We start from the raw sequence: 21,597 nt of genomic DNA, 5'->3' as shown, positions 1-21,597 counted from the left end.
AAGAAAGAAGTGATACAAAATAATATTATTATATATATATATATATATATATATATATATAAATACAAGAATATTGTACATAGACAATAATATATGGAGAGATTCACTATTTTCCTTATCAAGAACATTTATAAAACTTGTGAGAAAAAATCACTAATTTTACGAGTGTACAATATATTGCATTTATTATACTTGGCTTAAAGAAAAATGTTATTTAAAAAGTTTAAAAAATTTGAATAAACGCCTTTGACGTTCGAGTCTCAGCTACTATGACGCTTTAATAGATTATATAATACGTATTAAAACTTTCTTCATAAAGTTTATTAACATTAAATCCGAATGATATGACTTGCCCGCACGAGGAAAGTTATATATTATATATGTATATAGCTAAAATTATCCTTATGTAAAAAGTATTCGCTTCGGCTTCAGCAAACTAGGACGCGTGATATTAAATTCTCCCACTATCGCAACCGCGTCGTCCCGCTGAAAAAGAAACTCCCTATGAGCATCCGGATCAAATAATGGCGTGACATGTTCCATTTGCATTTCGCATTTTTCATTCTCCCGTCTGTGCGTATCAGCGATTCAGCCATGACCGGGCGCGTGCTTAATAATTTCAATAACATTTGTAGATTTTTTTCTCGTCGAGGCTCCATTTTTTTCAACGCGAGAGAATCGCGTCGTATAAAGTCGAGAGTAGAACAAAAAATTACAGATTACATCGTATATATTGCAAGTTTTTTGCGATAAAAAAGCTCTCGCACTTCGGGAATATGTTGAAGTATATATACGATTCGTATTACGAAAGCGCACATCTATGCTCGAGAACAGCTGATGTTGAAGCTTTTTTCGCAGCTTCATCAAACCGAGCGTGCGAATGGTTAAGAGAGTAGAAACTTGTTAGCCGACGGTGATTCAAATGAACAAAAAAGCTGACGATTTTAGGGATAGATACAACCAGAAAATGTCCGGTCCTCATTGTCCAATATTCCCTCCGTGGCTTTTCGTCCTCGTTTACCATATGGATGAAGAATCATTTTGTACCTTCCACTTTTGTCCCCGCAAATTGCGGAGACCAATATTATTAGCCCTTTGATTAATTCGGGTAAATGAAATTCTGGTTTAACAGAGGAGATATATTTGGAACGAATTTATTACACAGCGTATTGTGTAAGTCTTGATTATTTCAGTTGCTTTTTTGTTGTAAAAAATATTTATATTTAATGTTTTTTAATAAAATAATGTAAAATCATTTTTTAATAAAATAATGTAATATTCTCTAAAAGCAAAATGTCCGCGGGCTTCCAGCGCTGCAATAAAATGCGTGCGAAATGGTGCAAGTCAGAGTTTCTAGGAGCGAGATAGTGAGAGAGAGAGAAAGAGAGAGAGCTTTCCTAAGCTTTTCTAAAGTGAATACTTTCACTGAAGATTATCACAAGCGTTTAGAGCAAATTATTTGCATCCGACTTCCGTATAATATGTAATGGATTATGCGACAATGTCACGCAAACGTGCGGTAGAAAGTAAGATAACATTAAGGAGCCAGTCACGAAAATGAATCACGCCATACTATTATCGTTATTCAAGCCAGAGGAAATCATTAAAAGACAACATAGGTGTTTTTATCAAACGTTGCCTGCCCGATGATATCATTGCCACGTGCCTCTACTTTGAAAGACATTTATCAAAATTAATAAAAAAATCTCCATATTTATTATCACATGTATAATATATAAATGTAATTATTATTATATTTTTACTATTATTATTTTATTACTATTATTATTTTTTACTATTATTATTGTACATTATTATTTTATTTTATTTATTATTATTTTATTATATACAGAGTGATTCTAAATAAGTGCGAAAAATTTTAGATAATCCTTTGGCGAAAATTAAGGAGGGTCTTTCATATAAACATATGTACATCTTTCCCTGAGGAATTACACTTTTCCAAAGAGAGAAGTGAAAAAATTAGGTTTCTTTTTCTTAAATTTTATTTTTGTTCCATTTTTTCAACATTTACTATAATTTTGTTTTGCTTGCATTTTTATTCTAAAATTCAACTTCTCGTAATTCGAAACCTATGTTATATTTAGCACCGTACTATGCATAATAATATATTTTAATTTTTTTCATACAAACTATTGATTTTAAGAAAAAAATAAAAAAGTTTCTAAAGAAATCAAGCTTTCTAACGCATAGTTTTAGATGATCAAATTCCGACTCGTTAAAAAGTTTTAATAAAAAATTGAATAAGGATTGCCAGTTTCATCCCCTTATAACGATACGGAAGGATTAAAAAAAATTAATAAGTATCCTTTTTAGTAGAAAATGTCCACCAAATCTTTTTTTAACTTGTCCAAATATTCAGAAAAAAATAAAAACCTAATTTTTACCCTTTAGAAAAGTGTAACTCTTTAAGGAAGAATATAATAGAAATATATGTTTATATGAAAGGCTCTTCTTAATTTTTGACAAAGAATCATCTCCTAAATTTTTTCGCACTTATTTAGAATTATCCTGTTTATTTATTTAATAAATATAATTAAATAATAATATATTTGTAGCGAAAAAATTGTCTCCTTTGACAAAAATAGCGCTTTAGCTAGAACGCACATAGAATCTAATTTTCTCCAATAATTGTTTCACCAAACCTTACACAGATAAGGCACGTACAGGATGTTCTCACAACGAATATTGCATTTAATGAATATGTTACGTAAACAGTGTTTGCTGTTATTTAAATAAAATTATATAGATGATCATCTAGATGAAATTTTGGCATTATCTTATCTTTATATAAATAATAAAAATATGTATTATCTATATCTGCATCTAATTGTAAGATGAAAAAAATGTTATGTTTATTAAATTATCTAGACGAATGTTCCAGATTAATTTGGTTTAAAGTCATATAGCATATAAAAATACTTAAGTAGTAGAACTTAAGCAATAAGCGATAAAAATTTATATATTAAAAATAAAAGTATGAATATATCCCTTTTATAATTTACATTTTCTTTTAACTGTGTTTACATAAGCAGTCTTAAAAATAATATTATCTGGAAGTTATCTAGATGATAACTTCCAGATAATATTACCACCAGATAATATAACCGCCATATAATTTTATCTTTCATCTAGATAAATGTATCTAGATTTAAAACAAAATCATCTTCATCTTATCTAAGATGAATTTTCATATTTTCATCTCATCTTTATCTATTATAGCTAATTTTAAAATCATCTAAGCATAACATTGTACGTAAATTACGCGCGTAAGCCGCATTATGCTGTTGGTAATTCGAATCATCCGGACGAACAGTTCCGGACGAACATTTTATCAGCGGCTGCGATTGCCGGAAGGTGGGATCAGAATATTGGAACATTTTCAGCAGAATTTCTCCGCTACGGTGACGACAATTGCACCAATACCACTCTCCGCCCGGATCCCTAAGGATCACCCCAAGGTTCGAAAGATTACGGTCGATATCTTCGGCGGCAGTATTTCGATGGAATCTTTCCCTTCGTGGTGAAAAACGGGAACCCTGATAAGATTGCATCCGATCGAGGGAGGCGACTCGACGCCGTAATATATGTGTCCTGTGTTCGTTCGAGCAGTCTTGATTAATTATTAAAAGAATAATCCCGACGAGATTCCCCCCTCCCTCCCCGTTTTATGTACGTTCGAGATTATCTCGGAGCACATACAGCAGAAATTTCTTCTGCCATTCTCGCGTGTTTTATAATGTAAAAAAAGGAACGATCTATTTAATCAACGATAATGAGGGGAATTCTCTTAGAATCGTGGCTTGATAAAAGCGCATTTAAAATAAAAAATATATCTTAAAAATTTTTTTTTTAAATATATCAAAAATTTTTAAAAATATACATATATATATATATTAGGGTGGTCGTTATATGGGTTTTTTCAGAATTTTAATGTTGGATAGTCGTAAATCGGCTTTAAATGTGAAAAAAAAAATCTCTAATTTTTTCAGATTTTTATTTTGAGTCCTGAGTCTCCCTGTTGGCACGTAATTTTCTTTTTCATTTAAAAAATATTTATTTAAGTTAGTTCTAATCTAAAATAGCGACATTTTATGAAATACGTTTCATTGCCGTGAAAATAGTGAAACATATGTATATGAGGTATTTCACTCGAGTTGTGTGTGTTATACTACACACAAATCGAGTGAAAAAATTTAAATTATTATTTTACGGAGTAATCAATATATCGATTAATTTATTATTTTCCATTGATTTTTATTTGTTGAAGATATAATTTTTTTTTGTATTATTTTTTAATACAGCTTATTTTCTTGTATTGGTAGTCCTGATACATTGGGCTTTTGTTTTAGGTATTTCACATGAGAGCTTAATATCTTAACACCACAGTTCTGCAGCTGCTTCTGTCATCAATTTTTTTTTCTGTTATCAATTTTTTTCTAAAAAAAAAAAAAAAATTATCGAAAATTTGCGCTTAATCATTGAGCACTGGAATGGAATTCCCTACACATCTTTTTCCTATATAATCGAAAATAACGACGATTTAAAGTTCAAGGAAGATTCAAAAAAATATAAGATACGTCGTTATATTGCTTGAAAAATGGATAAAAAATAATTAACTGAATTAAAAACACCCACGACTCGTGTGGAATAGCCCATATACGATTTTTGACTATCTTTTATGAAAAATTGAATAATTTTGTTCACTACTTTTGCAGCTGACTCCATCTAGAACTGAAGTAAATTAGTATTTTTTTCAAATTATTAAAAAATATATAAATAATATTTAAATAACATATAAATGAATAAATAAATGAATTGATATAAGAATATAACATAACACACAACTCGAGTGAAATACCCCGTATACAATTTCATGCTATACCTCACGGCAGCGAAACTTATTTAAATCAGGTTTGTTGATTCTATTTTTAATCTAAAAATTACTTAAATTGGTATTTTTTTAAATGGAAAAAATCCACGTGCAAACAGGGAGACTCAGAGCTGAAAATAAAAATCTGAAAAAATTAGAGAATTATTTTTTCTACATTTGGAGCTGATTTATGACCATCCAACATGATCTTCCATTTAACGACCACCCTAATATATATATTAAAAATAAATTTAAAAAATATATTAGAAATATATTAAAAATATATAAAAAAATAATATTAAGAAAATTTATTAAAATATATTAGAAATATATTAAAAATATATAAAAAAATAATATAAAAAAAATGTATTAAAATATCTATGAAATATCGACGCGTTGATTGCACTTGTCAAACATGTCGCGCATGCGTAATACATATTTTAAACTGACACGCGACTGACAGGGGTATATACACAAACAAAATCGAGGGTATAGAATTTTTATACTACACGTCGCGAAGGAAAATGTGTTTCGCGCCGTTTCTCTTCCTACGAATTCTGTCATTCGACCGTGAATGCTGCCGTTTTTAACCGAAGGCGAACAGACGGAAACATCCTCGACATTGCCAACAGACCGGGCCAAACTATTTCAGAAACATGCTTTCAATACTTTTTCGTTCTGCGTTTAAATAATGACATATAAGACAAGGCAAAAACGTATAGAGGACGAGACATCTTTCCTTCCTGGCTTTACTTTCATCGTCGAAGAAATATATCAGCAAAATATTGTAACGTAAACAATGTGTAATTATTACATAACGTATAATAATACGCGAAAATAGCAGTGAATTAAATGTACTTTATATATGACAGCTGATGCGGAAGAGAGTCTTTGTCAAGTTCGACATATTCAAACTTATTCGCGTAAGTTTGGATAGCCAGGGTTGCAGCTCGACTATTGAAAGTTTGTCTGCGCAAACTGTCTGAATACACAATTGCCGGACGTCCTGCGTGGTTCACACTAGAATTATGGTGAAATAGTTCGACCTCTCACTCACGATGGAGAGACACAAGTTGTGCAGCTCACGTACGTGAAACTCTTTATATAGAGTCCGCGAAAGAAGTGGAGAGGAAGATGGAACGACAAAAAGAAGCGACAAAATTGCCGGCTTCGAAAGTCGCCACGTCTGGCACGTGTTTATCATGATCGGCCTGATTCTTCTTATGTATCTTCTCCAAGCGCCAAAAATATCTTACGCTATGATTTTTCTGCTAATGCGCGAACGTGAGAATATTTATATCGACTTTTACGACGAGGTATTAGGTTTTTTTTTGTCTGAAAAAGTAACTTCTAGTCGGACCAAATTACACTTTTTAAAATAAATATTTTCATTCTAATCGCATCAAAATTCACGAAAATTGTAACTTAAAAAATTATAAAAGCAGTAAAATAAATAGTTTAGATTACTTAAGATTTATTTTCCAAAATTGAATACTCTTTTTCTAAACAATGCGTTACTTTAAATTTGATATATGTATACTATCAAAGTCATGACCCTGAATAATCCTCAAAAGGTTTTAACAGCTCGTTGTTCATTAGAAAATTTTCTAAAAATTATTATTTACTTTTAGTTTGCACCTTTGAAAGCATCAGACAATGTGGGATGGATCTTGCTATGCGCGAAAAGTTGCAAATGTGGAACTGTACAATTATAGATTTTTTTTGCACTAAAGTGATGTGAAGTAAATCTCCCTTCACGCGGAAAGTTGCAAACTCATATAAAGTCCTTCACAAGCTCTATATATATTTTTAAATATATAAAAGTCTGTGTGTTTAACTATGTGTATGTATACACACGTGCGCGTACATATACATACGTATAATATTCTTTCCCTCCCTCTCTTCCTTTCTCCCTCTCCCTTCTCTTTCTTTTTCTCTGCTATATATAATACTTGTTTTTGTTATATATTTTTCATTGTTATAATAATAATTATATTTTTATATTTTTATATCTTATAATTATCTTATAAGCTTCTTATCACAATAATAATTTATATTGTAACAGTAATATTTTTTGACAAGTGTCTTATCTATAATGAGATAATTTTGTGTCTGATATTAATTGGCTGCAAAAACGTAAACTGATGAATACACTTATCGATAAAATTAATTTATTTATAAATTAATTTTTTAGTGTATTAATTTTAATAAATAAAAGTTTTTTAAAATTTCCCTTTAAAATATTAAACAAACATTTCTTATTTAAACATTTGTTCAAATTTGTTTGCAGATATTGTTCTTCATTAAAGTAAATAATTATTTTTTTATATTCTCCTTGTTCGCATAATGTTAAATCGAACTAATGTATTGCAAAAATAAATACTCTTTTTATAGATTCAATTTATCATCAAACGTATCCTCCACTCAAACGTGAATGAAATGCAAAAGGCATATTTATAACGTAAATAATAAATAAATTTAATGCGCACGACATCAATTGTCAATAATGTTTGTTTGCGTCGTTATATTGGTGATTAAACGTCTATGTTCAAATTGTATATATTTCTTTATTCGATATATCAAAACTTTTCTCATATCCTATTAGATACGCTTATAATTTTAAATATTGTAATAATTATTAAAAATAAATTTAATTTATATTCAAAGTCAAAAAAATTTTGTTCCTATTTTTAACCTCTAATTTTTTATTACGTTTATGGATTCTGGAGAAAATTTTGACAAGTTTTATTTAAATTTTTAGAAAAATTATTATAACTATTATTATAAATATCATTAACTTTTTATAAAAATTCTATTGTATTGAGTGTCTATTTTATACCTCAAGTAAACAGTAAACAAACAGTTTCTTTTGTTAGAGATTTAAAAGAGAAGTTTTTGTGGTAAAACTATAAATTAAATAATTTCAAAACAAAGTGATCTAACTGCTTAAAGTGTTTAAGTATATGTTAGATTAAACATCAAGATCAAAAGTAAGAAAAAAGTTTCAACTTAGGGAAGGATAATCGATTTATTGTCATTATTCGTTGACAATTTATTTAAAGATAATATATTTTTGTGATATTTTAGATATATAAATATAAAATAAACTTTCTTGTATTTGTTGTCTATATTAAATTTATAAATAAGAATATTTAATAAAAATTCACATGTAAATCAACAAGAGCTACTTTATTAAAAAAAAAAAAAAAAGATTTTGCGCTTTGTTCTGCATCAAGTGCGACACAAAAGCGTCTTCATTTCGGACTTTCCACGCTTCCAAAAGTACCTCAGCAGTTTATATACTGCCGTGAAAGCATTTGAAATACAGGGAGCAGTTAGTGTCGTAAGAACGCAGACGCTATTTTGCGCAACAGTCCAGAAAGCGAGTATCCACGGCTGGATGCACTTTTATATGTGGCTCTGACGCCCGATTTTCTTTTGCTTTAACAGTATTTTTCAGTGTCACAAAGCGTGTCACGCAAACCGCGTATTGAATTCAAAACCGTGGTACACATCTTCTCGCAGAATCACGCAAAAATATTATTTAAGTTTTGGAAAGGAGCGCACACAATTCAAAGTACACGTGGTTTAAAACCGATAAATTATAATGCAATCTTTTACATCTTTTGCTATTTTGATTTGCTATTATGGCCGTAGGAGATGATGTAACTAATTTTTATATTATTAAGAAATCTTGCTTAATTTCAAATTTTGAAATTATTGAAATAATATGAATTTTAAAAGTATACTATTTGTAATATAAATATCAGAAAAAAAGAAATAATGCTATAATCTGACAAAGAGCAAATGTAAAGGTTAGACTTTAAAAAACAATGCATTTCCGAAAACTTTTTCAAAAAACGAAGATAATTTTTTTTTTCAACAAGCAATATAGTGTAGTAGAGTCTATGTATTTTACTTGTATGAAACATTCTATATATACAGAATGAATCATGGAAAACAAAAATAAAATTTCCGATCGATTTAAAGATAGTAGAAAATGTTTCAGAGAAAAGTTGCACTGTTTAAAAGAGACAAATGTAATAATATAAATAATTATAATGTTATCAAGTTAAAAATATAATGCTACTATAAATATATCTTGAGATATATGCCGATATATATGCTATTAAATGTAAATATATTTTAATGATTTTAAAATCACTTTGAAATAAGAGACATGTTGCTTATACTATTATATTTGTATTTTTAAACAGCACAAATTTTCTCTGAAACATTTTCTGCTATCTTTAAACCGAATAAAGAGAGGGTATTTAAATATTTTGTTTTCGGTAGCTGATCTTGTGTTTATATGTATGTGTGTTAAAACATACTGGCTATTTATATTTGATTTATTTTAAAATGAGCAAAAAAAGTTTTTTCCGTTATACACATTAATATTTAAAAGATTATTTCTTTTCCTGTCAATTGTATTAAGTATAAAATTAATAAAAGAATACAAAATATGTGTGAAATAATCCTAAATTTTTAAGTTCAAAAAATCACATTTAATTTTATATAAAATTATAATTTTATTAAGTAACTTAAAATGCAATTAAATTTAATGTATATTCAGTATTAATTATGACCAATCATTATTTTTTTATATAATTTACATTATATACATATATAAGTTCATATAATTTTAAAATTTTTTGTTTAAATTAAATTAAATTAAATTAAATTTAAATTAAATTAAGCGCTGACGTTCAAGCCATATTCTTATAATATAATACTGGAGGGTTATTTTAGGAAATCTCTAGGTTATTTTTTCTCTGGCTAATCTGAGAGCGTTCTCTCCTTGATTTATTTAACTTCATAGATACAAATTATACGAAGATAAAGTAAGAGCGCAGCTATGCAAACATTTATTATCTCAGCTTTCCATTATCCCAGTGCTGATTAAGTCGATGATCGATTATCCTATTATTAAATCCCAGTTAAGCTTCGCGAAAGTAAAGAGACAAAAGTCCAGTTGTCAATCCGCGAAAATCTATCTCTCATGTCGCAAAGTTTTGGCTTTTCTCGGCTTAATATAATTATGTTTTAGATAAAACACAATTAATTTCCAATATAACTACACTTTTATTTTTAATATATCAGCACAGAGTGCATGTAAATATAATAAATGCAAAACACAGCTAGCTAATAATATAAATCTAAAAAAAAATTACAAATACATAATATAATATTATGTACTTATAGCATTGGCGACATAATTTCTTTTATTTTTAATTAAATCTATATTTTCTATCATAGAATAAACATAACCGTCTGGCTAGATTCTATATTTTTAGAATAGATAAATTTTGGATTGTAGAATTAATTTCTATTTAATGGCACTGTGTCTTTCGCTATTTCCTTTCGAAATTACTTTGTTTGACATAAAACGATTTTATATTCATATTCCATTTTCGGTAGAATAATAATTCTTTTATAAACTATATTGACAGATTTCGAGTGCTGAATAATCGCGAACAAGTATCTACAACAGACAATCGATCAACAAATAATCTGATAATAAATTTGATATCATTATAGTATATTTATTGTTTAATACATATCGCGCTGATATTTTTTTGACACTTCTTGACATCTTTACATTTTTGTTTAACTTTTTTTATTTAAACTAGATTTTTTTATAAATAATTACACATAGGATATATAGATCAAATTATGTAGAAAAAATGAAATTTTTAAATTTCTCAATAACTGCTTAAGACTGAACTTGTAATGAAATTAAACATATAAATTATATATGTTTCTGATTTATATGTATATATAAAAAAAGTATTATTTCAATATGTTCTATCTTCCTTTATTTAAAAATATTTATTAGCTTATGTTAGACTTAATAAATAAAAATTATATATGCATTTCTGTAAATTGGATAAAATATTTGAAAAAATTTCGAGAAAAAACTTTATTCATTTATCATGTTCTAAAGGGTAAAATTCTTAGTTACAATTTTAAATGTGATTTATAGTTTCTAATCTTTTTTGCAAACCCCTTCTAACGCAATATTTTTTTACGAGTCATTGGAAGTTCAAAAACAGTTTTGCGATATCATTGACTATTATTGAAAAATTATAGCAGAGGCTGAGATATTTTAATACGCATCATTAAGATAATATACATATTTGTTTCAAGTTTCTTTTTAAACACACTAATCTCTCCCGCAATACCCGAAGCCATTAGAGAGTATTTAAAGTTTTAAATATTCAATACAAGAAAGAATTTTTCCAAAAACTCTTATACGTAACATTAAAATTATATAATTACATTTTTTAATGTTGATTAGATTCTTAAAGCGTTCCATTCGTTTTTTGCACAAGCGCTTCGATAAATCTAAATCTTAGCAGCTTGTTCTATATATGAAAGCAACATAATCACGTGGTGCATCAGAGAAATGCATCACAATCTCGCTGATTTTGAAGTTCGTGCAGTTTGATAATCCCCATCCGCGAGTCGCGACCTACCCCAAAGTCTTGTGGCTTGAACCGCTCGAAAGCCTCACCGAAGGGGATAGATAGAGAGATAGAGAGAGATAGATAGAGACAGAGGGGTGGGGGTTGGGAAGAGACCCTTCGAGTGGAGCTGGGGATCCGGCGGAAAATCTTAATTTGGCATCCACACAGACACATACCGGCAGGTTTGGTTCCCCGCGCTGGTGTCTCCCCTTTTCATCTCCTCGCGGAATCCACCGCGTCGCTCCCGTTTACTCGCCCCTCTCCCACCTGCCGCTAGACAGCCGCCCGTATCCCCTTCAGGAACGGACACAGGGCTCCTCTTCGGCAGTCGGTTGTCGGCTTCTCTCGGCTAGAGACATGCGCAGCGAGCCGCGGAACGACAGGTGCGCGCCGCGCCGACGACGGCCGCGAATCGCTTAGTTTCGGGTAAGCGCACGATTCGCCTCCACCTCACCTCGGGAAACGCTCGCCAGTCGCTCGCGATTCTGTCTCCGGATCGGTCGGTCCGCTCCCGCCAGCCTCGTCGTCGTCCTCGCGAACCGTTGGATCAGTCTCACCCTCCCCCACAAGGTCGCTGATAAATGATCGCTGATAAAGGAGCGTCATTTCGTTGGATCTACTAGGCTGTCGACGCCCCTTGAAGAACCCCTTATCGAGCGCGCACGTGTGTTCTCCCCCTCTCTGTTCTTTCCTTGGTTCTTCTCTTCCTGTCAGTCTTCCTTTTCGTCAGAGGAGTCTTCTTTTTCGCCGAGGTAGAAGAGAATTTCTCGAGGGAAAAAACCGGCGAGTGTGTTTCTCGCCTATTTCTTCTCCTAGATTGGTTCCCTTCAAATCGCACCGAACCCAAAGTCGAAGTGCTGGTGAACAGGACGAGCGATAGCGGACGCATGGAACAGTGAGAGAGTTCTCACTTCGACTTCGTTGATCGTGATTTTGTGTGGAAATTACTGGTGGCTGTTTTGGTGAACGCCGTGGTGCTCTCTTGATGATTGTGGTGCGCTAGGAAAGTTTAGATACCCCGTCAACGGATCCCCCAGGTGGGTTCCCACTCTCTCTCTCGATCATGCACTGGGGACAGCACGTCTTCCGCAGGGCCATGGAAATGCGAGCGACTACGGCGATCGTCTTCCTGTTTCTCGGCGGATCCGTCCTTCTACGCGAGGCTGAGGGTGAGTCATCGTTCTAAATTTCCCGCTCGGGTTTGGTACCCAAATGAGGAATCCGGGAAAGGAGTGAGATCGTTAAAGAGTTCCCCGCAATCTGTGTGTCGGCACATGTATAATGCATCACTATATGCATCTGACAGGTGCTTGACGGCTTTAAACAGTCGTATATGCAGGAACGTGGCTAAAGATCAGTCGGAGTTTGCGGGCATAAATTCAATCTAATAACTGGAGAGTAGAGAGAAACACGAAAAAGGGTAGGAAAATTCGAGGCAAAATTTGCTCGAGATTGACTTCTCGTTTCATTTTGTGGACGTTAATGTAAAAATCCCTCATTTAAAAATTACAACGAAACAATCATCGTCTTCTCTTTGTTTTCTGATGCAAAAACGAGGCTGCTGCCGCGCAATACGGAAATAAACTGTGTACCGTCAAATCTACTTAATCCCCCGTTTATAAAAGTCATTTTATCATCCATAAATAAACGGATGTAAACGGTTATGACGCTGCTCGTGGGGAGTAAAGCTTTCTTAGCGCAACTCTTAGTCACTCTCCGCGACACGGTTTCGATTTCCGAAGGTTGGAAGCTGCCATAATACACCGCGTCTACAAATACTTTGACGTATGTAATATTTAACGATGAAGTAACAGCGTCAAAAAAAGAATTACGTCATACAGTATTATATCTGGCAATGAATAATACGTTACTCCGAATCTTCGCGACACTATTATTGATCTATATTTTTAAGTCTTTCTCTCAACGCGATGATCAATCATCTCACAAATTATCCAATAATATATTTCATTTTTTTTTATAAAAAAATAATTAATAATTATTAATATAAAAAATTATTAATGTAAAATTATTAATATAAAAATAATTGTAAAAGTTAATTATTAATTATAAAAATAATTATTAATTAATTCTGCGCATTACAAATATAAAATGTGATGGAGAAAATTTGAAAAAATAGATAAACAAAAGTCAGTTTACGATGAAACGCGAAAAATGATGTATGGAAAATCGGGGTAGGAAAACTGTACGAAGGAGCTAACAAGCAACGGAGGGGCTCCTTAATGTCTCCCCGAAGAGCCCGCGAGGCTCATGGGAAAGAGGCTGGCGGACGAGTTGAGGAAAACAATAACGCTCACAGCGAGCAGAAATTCAGGGAAGAACACTTTTATATAAACGCAGGTATAATTTCCCCCACGGTAAAGCGACGCCCGTTGTCCCACCTGCTGCTACGATTCAGCGAAACGAGATTTTAATGTTGCACGAATGGCAAACGCGCGCTCCCGTTCGTCTGTCTAACTAATATTCCCTCTCTCTCTCTTAAACTATGTATGTGTGTATGTATGCGTTTGCGTGTGTAATATAACGTAACTTAACGTAAACGTGCACGAGAACGGGAGCCTCGCGTGTTCAAGGCCGCGGAATAATAGCCCCAGCCCCCGGATATGTGCACGACGGCCATTGAAAATCAGATGAAAGGGAAAAAAAAGCGGACATCCCGCAAGTATTCGCGTCTTGAGGGCTGCGGGAGAAATTCAAAACACGCACTTTCGTCCGCAATATGCGCGCACACATGTATACAGACGTATATATATATATATATAGGGTGATGCTAAATAAGTGCGAAATATTTTAGGAGATGATTCTTTGTCGAAAATTAAAAGAGGTTTTTCATATAACAACATGTACTTCTATATCCTTCCCTGAGAAGGGGGAGGTAAAATAGGTTTTTAATTTTTTTCTCAAATTTTGACAAGTTAAAAAAATAAAATTTGATAGATATTTTCCACTAGTCCAAAGAATACTTATTAATATTTAAAAAATGTTCCCGTATCATTATAAGGGGATGAAACTAACAACCCCTATTTAATTTTTTATTAAAACTTTTTAACGAACCGGAATATGATCATATAAAAATATGCGTTAGAGAACTTTATTCCTTTAGAAACTTTTTTATTTCTTCTATTTTTTTCGTAAAATCAATAGTTTTCAAGAAGAAACATAAAAACTTAATTTTCATCTCCCTCTTTGGAGGAGTGTAACTCCTCAGGGAGGGATGTAGGAGTATATGTTTATGAAAAACCACCTTTAATTTTCGACAAAGAATCATCTCCTAAAATTTTTCACACTTATTTAAAAACATTCTGCATATGCACCCTGCGTTATCTAGTATAGATGTGCGTGTAATCAAATCCTTGCTGCGTCGAGTGCAAAAAAACTGTCCCCGAGAGATATCGTCGAGGACACAAAAGTAAAAAATATACACAATATTTTCGCATTTCAGGATTCCTATACGTAAACGTGTGTTTGCATTTGTGGGTGTGTCGGTTGCAAAGGCACGGATTTAGCAGGTTTTTCGCGAATATATAGTATATGTACCAAGCCGTCCTTCGTTCGCGAGCATGAAATTTCCTGCTATTTACTTCGTACGTATTGATCCGAAATTGCATGTTTTTTTTTTTTTTTTCTAATACATATGCGTTGCGAAGAAATCTCGGAATCGAAATTTAAAAATAGCGATGCACGCAGTGCTGGTGCATATATGCATCGATGTATATTGCTCGATGAACGGATACTTTAAATATATACTGGTCGAGAATAAATTTACGCTGACCTTATCCACGTTGTTATTTACGCGATGCATACATAGATATTATGCGCAAAAAGAAAATTAAAAAAAGAAAGGAGAAAAATATATAAATTGTCGAGAGTCGCCTTCGTTACCGATATCTTCGCGTATAAACGACACCCCTGAAAATCACTTAGCAGCCATCATGCGGCTTTACTGTTCCGTAACTTTTGTTGCACGAAACAATTTAGGAACTGTGCGCGCGCAGCATATTTTCGTGAGTTGCATTCAAGAAAGTGTGATAGGTACTCAAGGTACGTATTAAGGCACGATTAAAATTGAGAATGATTATTTATTTATAAGATAATTCGGAATCGTGATGAATCGTGATCAATTCATAATATAGTAAAGAAATATTTTTTTTAATAAATAATTATTTAATTATTATTTAATAAATAATTCATAAATGATAATTAAATATTTATCAAAAATTATTATATGAAATTAAATTACGTTAATAACTAATTATTAAATAATTATTAATTTATAAAACAAAAGTAAAAATAAAAATAAAAATAAAAATTAATAAATAGAAATAAAAAATAAGTAAAAATTAATAAAAATAACGCTCGTGTATTATTAAAATAATCTTAATGTGTTAAAAAGGCCAACTGACGAGCAAATTAAAAGTTTATTTAATTATGTTTAATATAATATATTTAAATACATTTTATAATTTATATAAATTGATGATTGAAATTTTCAGACGTTTCGACTGTACGCAGTCTTCCTCAATGTTAAAATTAAAACTATAAATCTAATGATAGCGCAATTAAACTATAAATCTAATGATAGCGCAATTAAAATTTTAACAATTAGTTACGATTTTCTTAACTAATTATCAATAAGACAAGATGGTTAATGTCAGTGGTTCTCTTAATATGAGCTTGCAAAAAAACATGTTTGCAGTCTTCCTCAATGTTAAAATTAAAACTATAAATCTAATGATAGCGCAATTAAAATTTTAACCAATTGGATGCGATTTTCTTAACTAATTATCAATAAGACAAAATGGTTATAGTAACAATATGTAAGACGTAATGTCAGTGGTTTTCTTAACGAAGATGTTATAAGTGGGAACATTTTCCAATTCCATCGTTTGAAGGCGTGAAATTGTCGTGGTTCTCGAGTGTATTAAAAAACCGCTAAATAAGTCAGGAAATTACATTATTAGGAATGAAATGTTTCGATAAATTATTGTTGAATAATTACTTACAAGTGTGTCTGTTAAATATGAGCTTGCAAAAAAACATGTTTATGATGTTGTGTATTATCTTGTTTCCAAAAAGACTATGTGTAACTGTTCCTTTGTGAGAATTTATATATCAAGAGTTTTTTAGACAATGTTTATTATTTTTATAAGCCTGTTTGTCCTCTTTATTTGTTAGATTTAAAAGTTGATAGTTTTTTTAAAATATCAGAATAAGAATCACTAAGCAACTCTGTGTCTTTTTTCGAATTCAACCCATTTTTTTGTTCTTTTATGTTTAACATTTCAGAAATTAATCTTTTGCAAAAATTAGCCTCGCAATCTAAAACTTTAACATTTTGCCAATCGAAAGTATGATTTTCTTTGATTGTATGTTCAGATATTACTGAATGTTTGTTGCTATCCGTTTTTATGTTGTTCTTATGTTTTTTTATTCTAGTCTTTAGTTGTCTCTTTGACCCACATACGATGCATCGCATTCTTTGCAATTAATCTTATAAATAACATTAGAATTTTGTGTATGTTGGTTAATATCTTTATGGGTTCTTATGATTTTATTAAGTTTATTTAAACAACGGTAACCAATCGTTATGTTTGATTTATTATTAGTTTTTTTAATTGAAGAAACAACCATTTCCGTTACTCTATTAATGTATTTACACAAGCTGTAAATTTTATTTTAACATCGACATATTTTGTTTTCAACAACACCATATATAAACAAACATTTGGGACTCCTATGGGATCTCCTTTATCTCCCATAATTGCGGACTTGGTCATGCAAGATCTGGAGGAGACAATTTTTAACAAAAACAGTTTTACATTTTATTATAGATATGTTGACGATATAAGACATTGACAGAATCGTAAAGTTACTTAATGACTACCATGACAGATTACAATTCACAATTGAACAAGAGAGAAACCACAGTTTAAACTTTTTAGACCTTACAATTAAAATAATTAACAATACAATTTTTATAGATTGGTATCAAAAAGAAACGTTTTCGGGTAGAGTTTTGTCTTACTTTTCCAGTCACCCAGAGTATCATAAAATTGGAATAATTTTTAATTTAACTGATAGAAGCTTATTACTGTCACATCCACAATTTTACAAAAAAAAATTTAGAAATTATTATCAATATTCTACTAAACAATGGTTACCCTCTTAGTTTAATTTTTAATAAAATTAACCAGAGATTAAAATATCTTGTATCCAATAATATTATGTTAAACAAGCACAATAATATATTAACACAATCTAATATCTCAGAAACAAATGAGGAAAGCAATAAGGTCATGGTTGTACCATACATTAATAGAGTAACGGAAATGGTTGTTTCTTCAATTAAAAAACATAACGATTGGTTACCGTTGTTTAAATAAACTTAATAAAATCATAAGAGAACCCATAAAGATATTAACCAACGTACACAAAATTCTAATGTCATTTATAAGATTAATTGCAAAGAATGCGATGCATCGTATGTGGGTCAAACGAAGAGACAACTAAAGACTAGAATAAAAGAACATAAGAACAACATAAAAATGGATAGCAACAAACATTCAGTAATATCTGAACATACAATCAAAGAAAATCATACTTTCGATTGGGAAAATGTTAAAGTTTTAGATTGCGAGGCTAATTTTTGCAAAAGATTAATTTCTGAAATGTTAAACATAAAAGAACAAAAAAATGGGTTGAATTCGAAAAAAGACACAGAGTTGCTTAGTGATTCTTATTCTGATATTTTTAAAAAACTGTCAATTTTCAAATCTAACAAATAAAGAGGACAAACAGGCTTATAAAAATAATAAACATTGTCTAAAAAACTCTTGATATATAAATTCTCACAAAGGAACAGTTACACATAGTCTTTTTGGAAACAAGATAATACACAACATCATAAACATGTTTTTTTGCAAGCTCATATTTAACAGACACACTTGTAAGTAATTATTCAACAATAATTTATCCAAACATTTCATTCCTAATAATGTAATTTCCTGACTTATTTAGCGGTTTTTTAATACACTCGAGAACCACGACAATTCCATGCCTTCAAACGATGGAATTGGAAAATGTTCCCACTTATAACATCTTCGTTAAGAAAACCACTGACATTACGTCTTACATATTGTTACTATAACCATTTTGTCTTATTGATAATTAGTTAAGAAAATCGCATCCAATTGGTTAAAATTTTAATTGCGCTATCATTAGATTTATAGTTTTAATTTTAACATTGAGGAAGACTGCAAACATGTTTTTTTGCAAGCTCATATTAAGAGAACCACTGACATTAACCATCTTGTCTTATTGATAATTAGTTAAGAAAATCGTAACTAATTGTTAAAATTTTAATTGCGCTATCATTAGATTTATAGTTTAATTGCGCTATCATTAGATTTATAGTTTTAATTTTAACATTGAGGAAGACTGCGTACAGTCGAAACGTCTGAAAATTTCAATCATCAATTTATATAAATTATAAGATGTATTTAAATATATTATATTAAACATAACCTTTTAATTTGCTCGTCAGTTGGCCTCTTTAACACATTAAGATTATTTTAATTATTAATTATTTACAATTATTATCAGTTATTAATTATTTTCATCAATATTTTTAATATAAAATTATAAACTGCGTGTAAGATACCTTAAGCTCGTTTTTTAATAAATATAAATATATTATACATTTAACGTTTGGATAAAATTAGTTTACGACGTGATTTTGCCTCGCAGCGGTAATAAAATAAAATCTTAAATGCATTACACGGGGAGATAACGTGCTGTCGCTGCACTTGCACGTCGTGTGCGCGCAATTACGTCGGGAATACTTCAAATTTTAGTAATCTGGAGGCACGTCACGTGCTCTGGCCAAGTCCCAAGCAAGTTCTAAATCCGTATGATCGCCTGCTCGAGAACCAACAAACACACACGATAGGCCGCGAAGCGCGCTAATGTGGCCGACGCACGAGGGAGGCAAGTGCAACAGAAGCTTTCTAAAAGCGGCATCGACCGCTCGGAACGCGATATGTTGCACATCCGCATAGCAATAATGCGCAAATGTATGGAGCAATGCAAATTACGAGAGTTATATTGTTATCATTTCGCAGCGTGGCAAATTAGAGCTTGAGATCTGTCGAATCTGACGAAAATATTTAAATAAATAAATATATATACATATATTAAACAATATATATAATTTTATATATATAGGGTGTTTCTAAAACTAAGTCAGAGATTATAAAAGCGTATTCTAGGGGTCAAAATAAGAAAAAAAGTTCGTGTAAACATGGGTCCAAAAATAAAAATTATAACACCATATCTTCCCCTCAAAATCAGATTAAATTGTCAAAACCACATATAAATAAGGTCACTATTAATTATTACGCTGTACACAATTTCAATGATCTGTGAAAAAGTCTCCGAGAGCTAGGATACATTTTTCGATTATTTCCCCCAACTTTAGGGGGTTACAACTCGGAGGGAAAGCATTTTTGAACCCATGTTTATAGGAACTTTTTTTCTTATTTTGACCCCTAGAATACGCCCTTAAAATCTCTGACATAGTTTTAGAAACACCCTGTATATACATATATGTATAAAAGAGATATGTTATAAGTATTAAAAAATAATTATTTGGTCTGCCTAATTGCGGGCTGCATTTTTAGAGAGAGCTAATTATTTTCTTTTAATATTAAATATGATTTTTGTAAACGTAAAAATCTTATTTGAACATACCTTTTTTAGATCATTTTTTTACAATAAATTAATCGTGTTGTAACTCGTTTTGAAACAGGAGCTTTTTGGAGAAAAATGAGCTAGAATCTCATCAATTATATTGAAATTGTAAAAATGGACTGCTAATTTTATGGAATTCACTTGGACGATAAATTTGAAACGTGTCTACATAATTTAATTATTTAAAAAGCTTAATGAGTACTTTGTTCTGTTGTACAATACAAATATGTTTTTGCAAAATTTGATTAAACTTTTTTTTTAAATAAAGCGCAACGACATATCAAAGAGAGAAAGAAAGAGAGAGACATTTATTTATATTAGCACAGTGCTGGAATAATGTCAATAATAGATATATACATATATTATGTACATAGTCGGTTAAAAATTGTTACTTAAAATTCAACAATGCGATTTCACGAATGTTGCAGTATTAATTTCGCATTTGCAGTCAATGATTTTCGCATATTTTCACAACATTTTCACATATTTCTACATCATTAGATATTACATTAACTTATACAACTCGTAAAAAATGCTTTACTAGTTTTTATAATAAATCTTTCGGTTGTAAGGATGCCATATTAATTTTTACTTTTATGAAAACATATAATATGCAATTATGCTATCTATCTTATTTTTACATGTACTTTTTTTATATAATATTTTTTCATATTTCTTTATGCATAGAAATCTCCTGATATTTTCTGAACGATCATATACCTACACAGTGTATCATCATCGAAACTGATTAAGCTTAGCGACAGCAACGGATATACTTTTTTCAGGATACGCTCTCTCCAACTTTCGTTAGATATAAAAATGTGGCAAAAAAATGTCGAAAAATAATAATAATAATGTAACTCATTGCAATTATTTCACCCATAGTCGTTAACAAGGACGGTAATGAGAAACGTATGAAACATTCGGCCGATCGTGAGGTGCAATTAAAAATTATAAAAATTCAAATAAAAAGCACGTGCTCGAACTTATGCAATTTTTTTTAATTGGAATAAAATGTGATCATTTTCGAATAGCGCGTTATAACGAGTTGAATTTTTTATATCAATTTAAAAAAAAGCTTATTTTCTTACTTAATGTCCAATTAAAGCTTATTTATCGGACAAACAATTTCCGCGAAATGCATGTTTAATTAATTAGAAAGTGCTTGAAATTATCGTTATCACATTAATATTACATTTATCCGAGATCGGAGCTTCGTATAATTTCGCACACCTACTTGTATATATAATTGCAGAAACTGCGGAATCATGCATTTTCGCGACTAATATCAATATCGAATATACATCTATAATATCTCGCAAATATTATTTCGTTTATCATAAATGAAATGTAATATAAATATACCAATGCTTTTGTCAGAAACGGTTTGTCACAAATTTCGTTCCGGACTTCGTTTCGCGCAATCAAAAGTTTCTGTTAACTTTTAACGCAAAGTTTTATCAATTTACA

At 30.8% G+C, this 21,597-nt stretch overlaps 1 protein-coding gene across 1 annotated transcript in view; it reads left to right on the top strand.

Annotated features, from left to right (window-relative positions):
- Positions 1–11,678: 11,678 nt before the first annotated feature.
- The window catches only part of Nrm (neuromusculin), a 246,140-nt gene continuing 236,221 nt past the window's right edge, over positions 11,679–21,597 (top strand). Inside the window, exon 1 of the mRNA XM_083052589.1 lies at positions 11,679–12,530. Coding sequence (XP_082908715.1) covers positions 12,425–12,530 — 106 coding nt within the window. The 5' untranslated portion in view covers positions 11,679–12,424. The remainder of the gene's footprint in view (positions 12,531–21,597) is intronic.

The sequence above is a fragment of the Prenolepis imparis genome, unplaced genomic scaffold (assembly GCF_030444845.1).
Source record: "Prenolepis imparis isolate NDT839.2.m4 unplaced genomic scaffold, iyPreImpa1.0 SCAF_13, whole genome shotgun sequence".
Taxonomy (NCBI): domain Eukaryota; kingdom Metazoa; phylum Arthropoda; class Insecta; order Hymenoptera; family Formicidae; genus Prenolepis; species Prenolepis imparis.
Note: the sequence above shows the minus strand (reverse complement) of the source record. Positions and strands in the feature narration are given on the sequence as shown.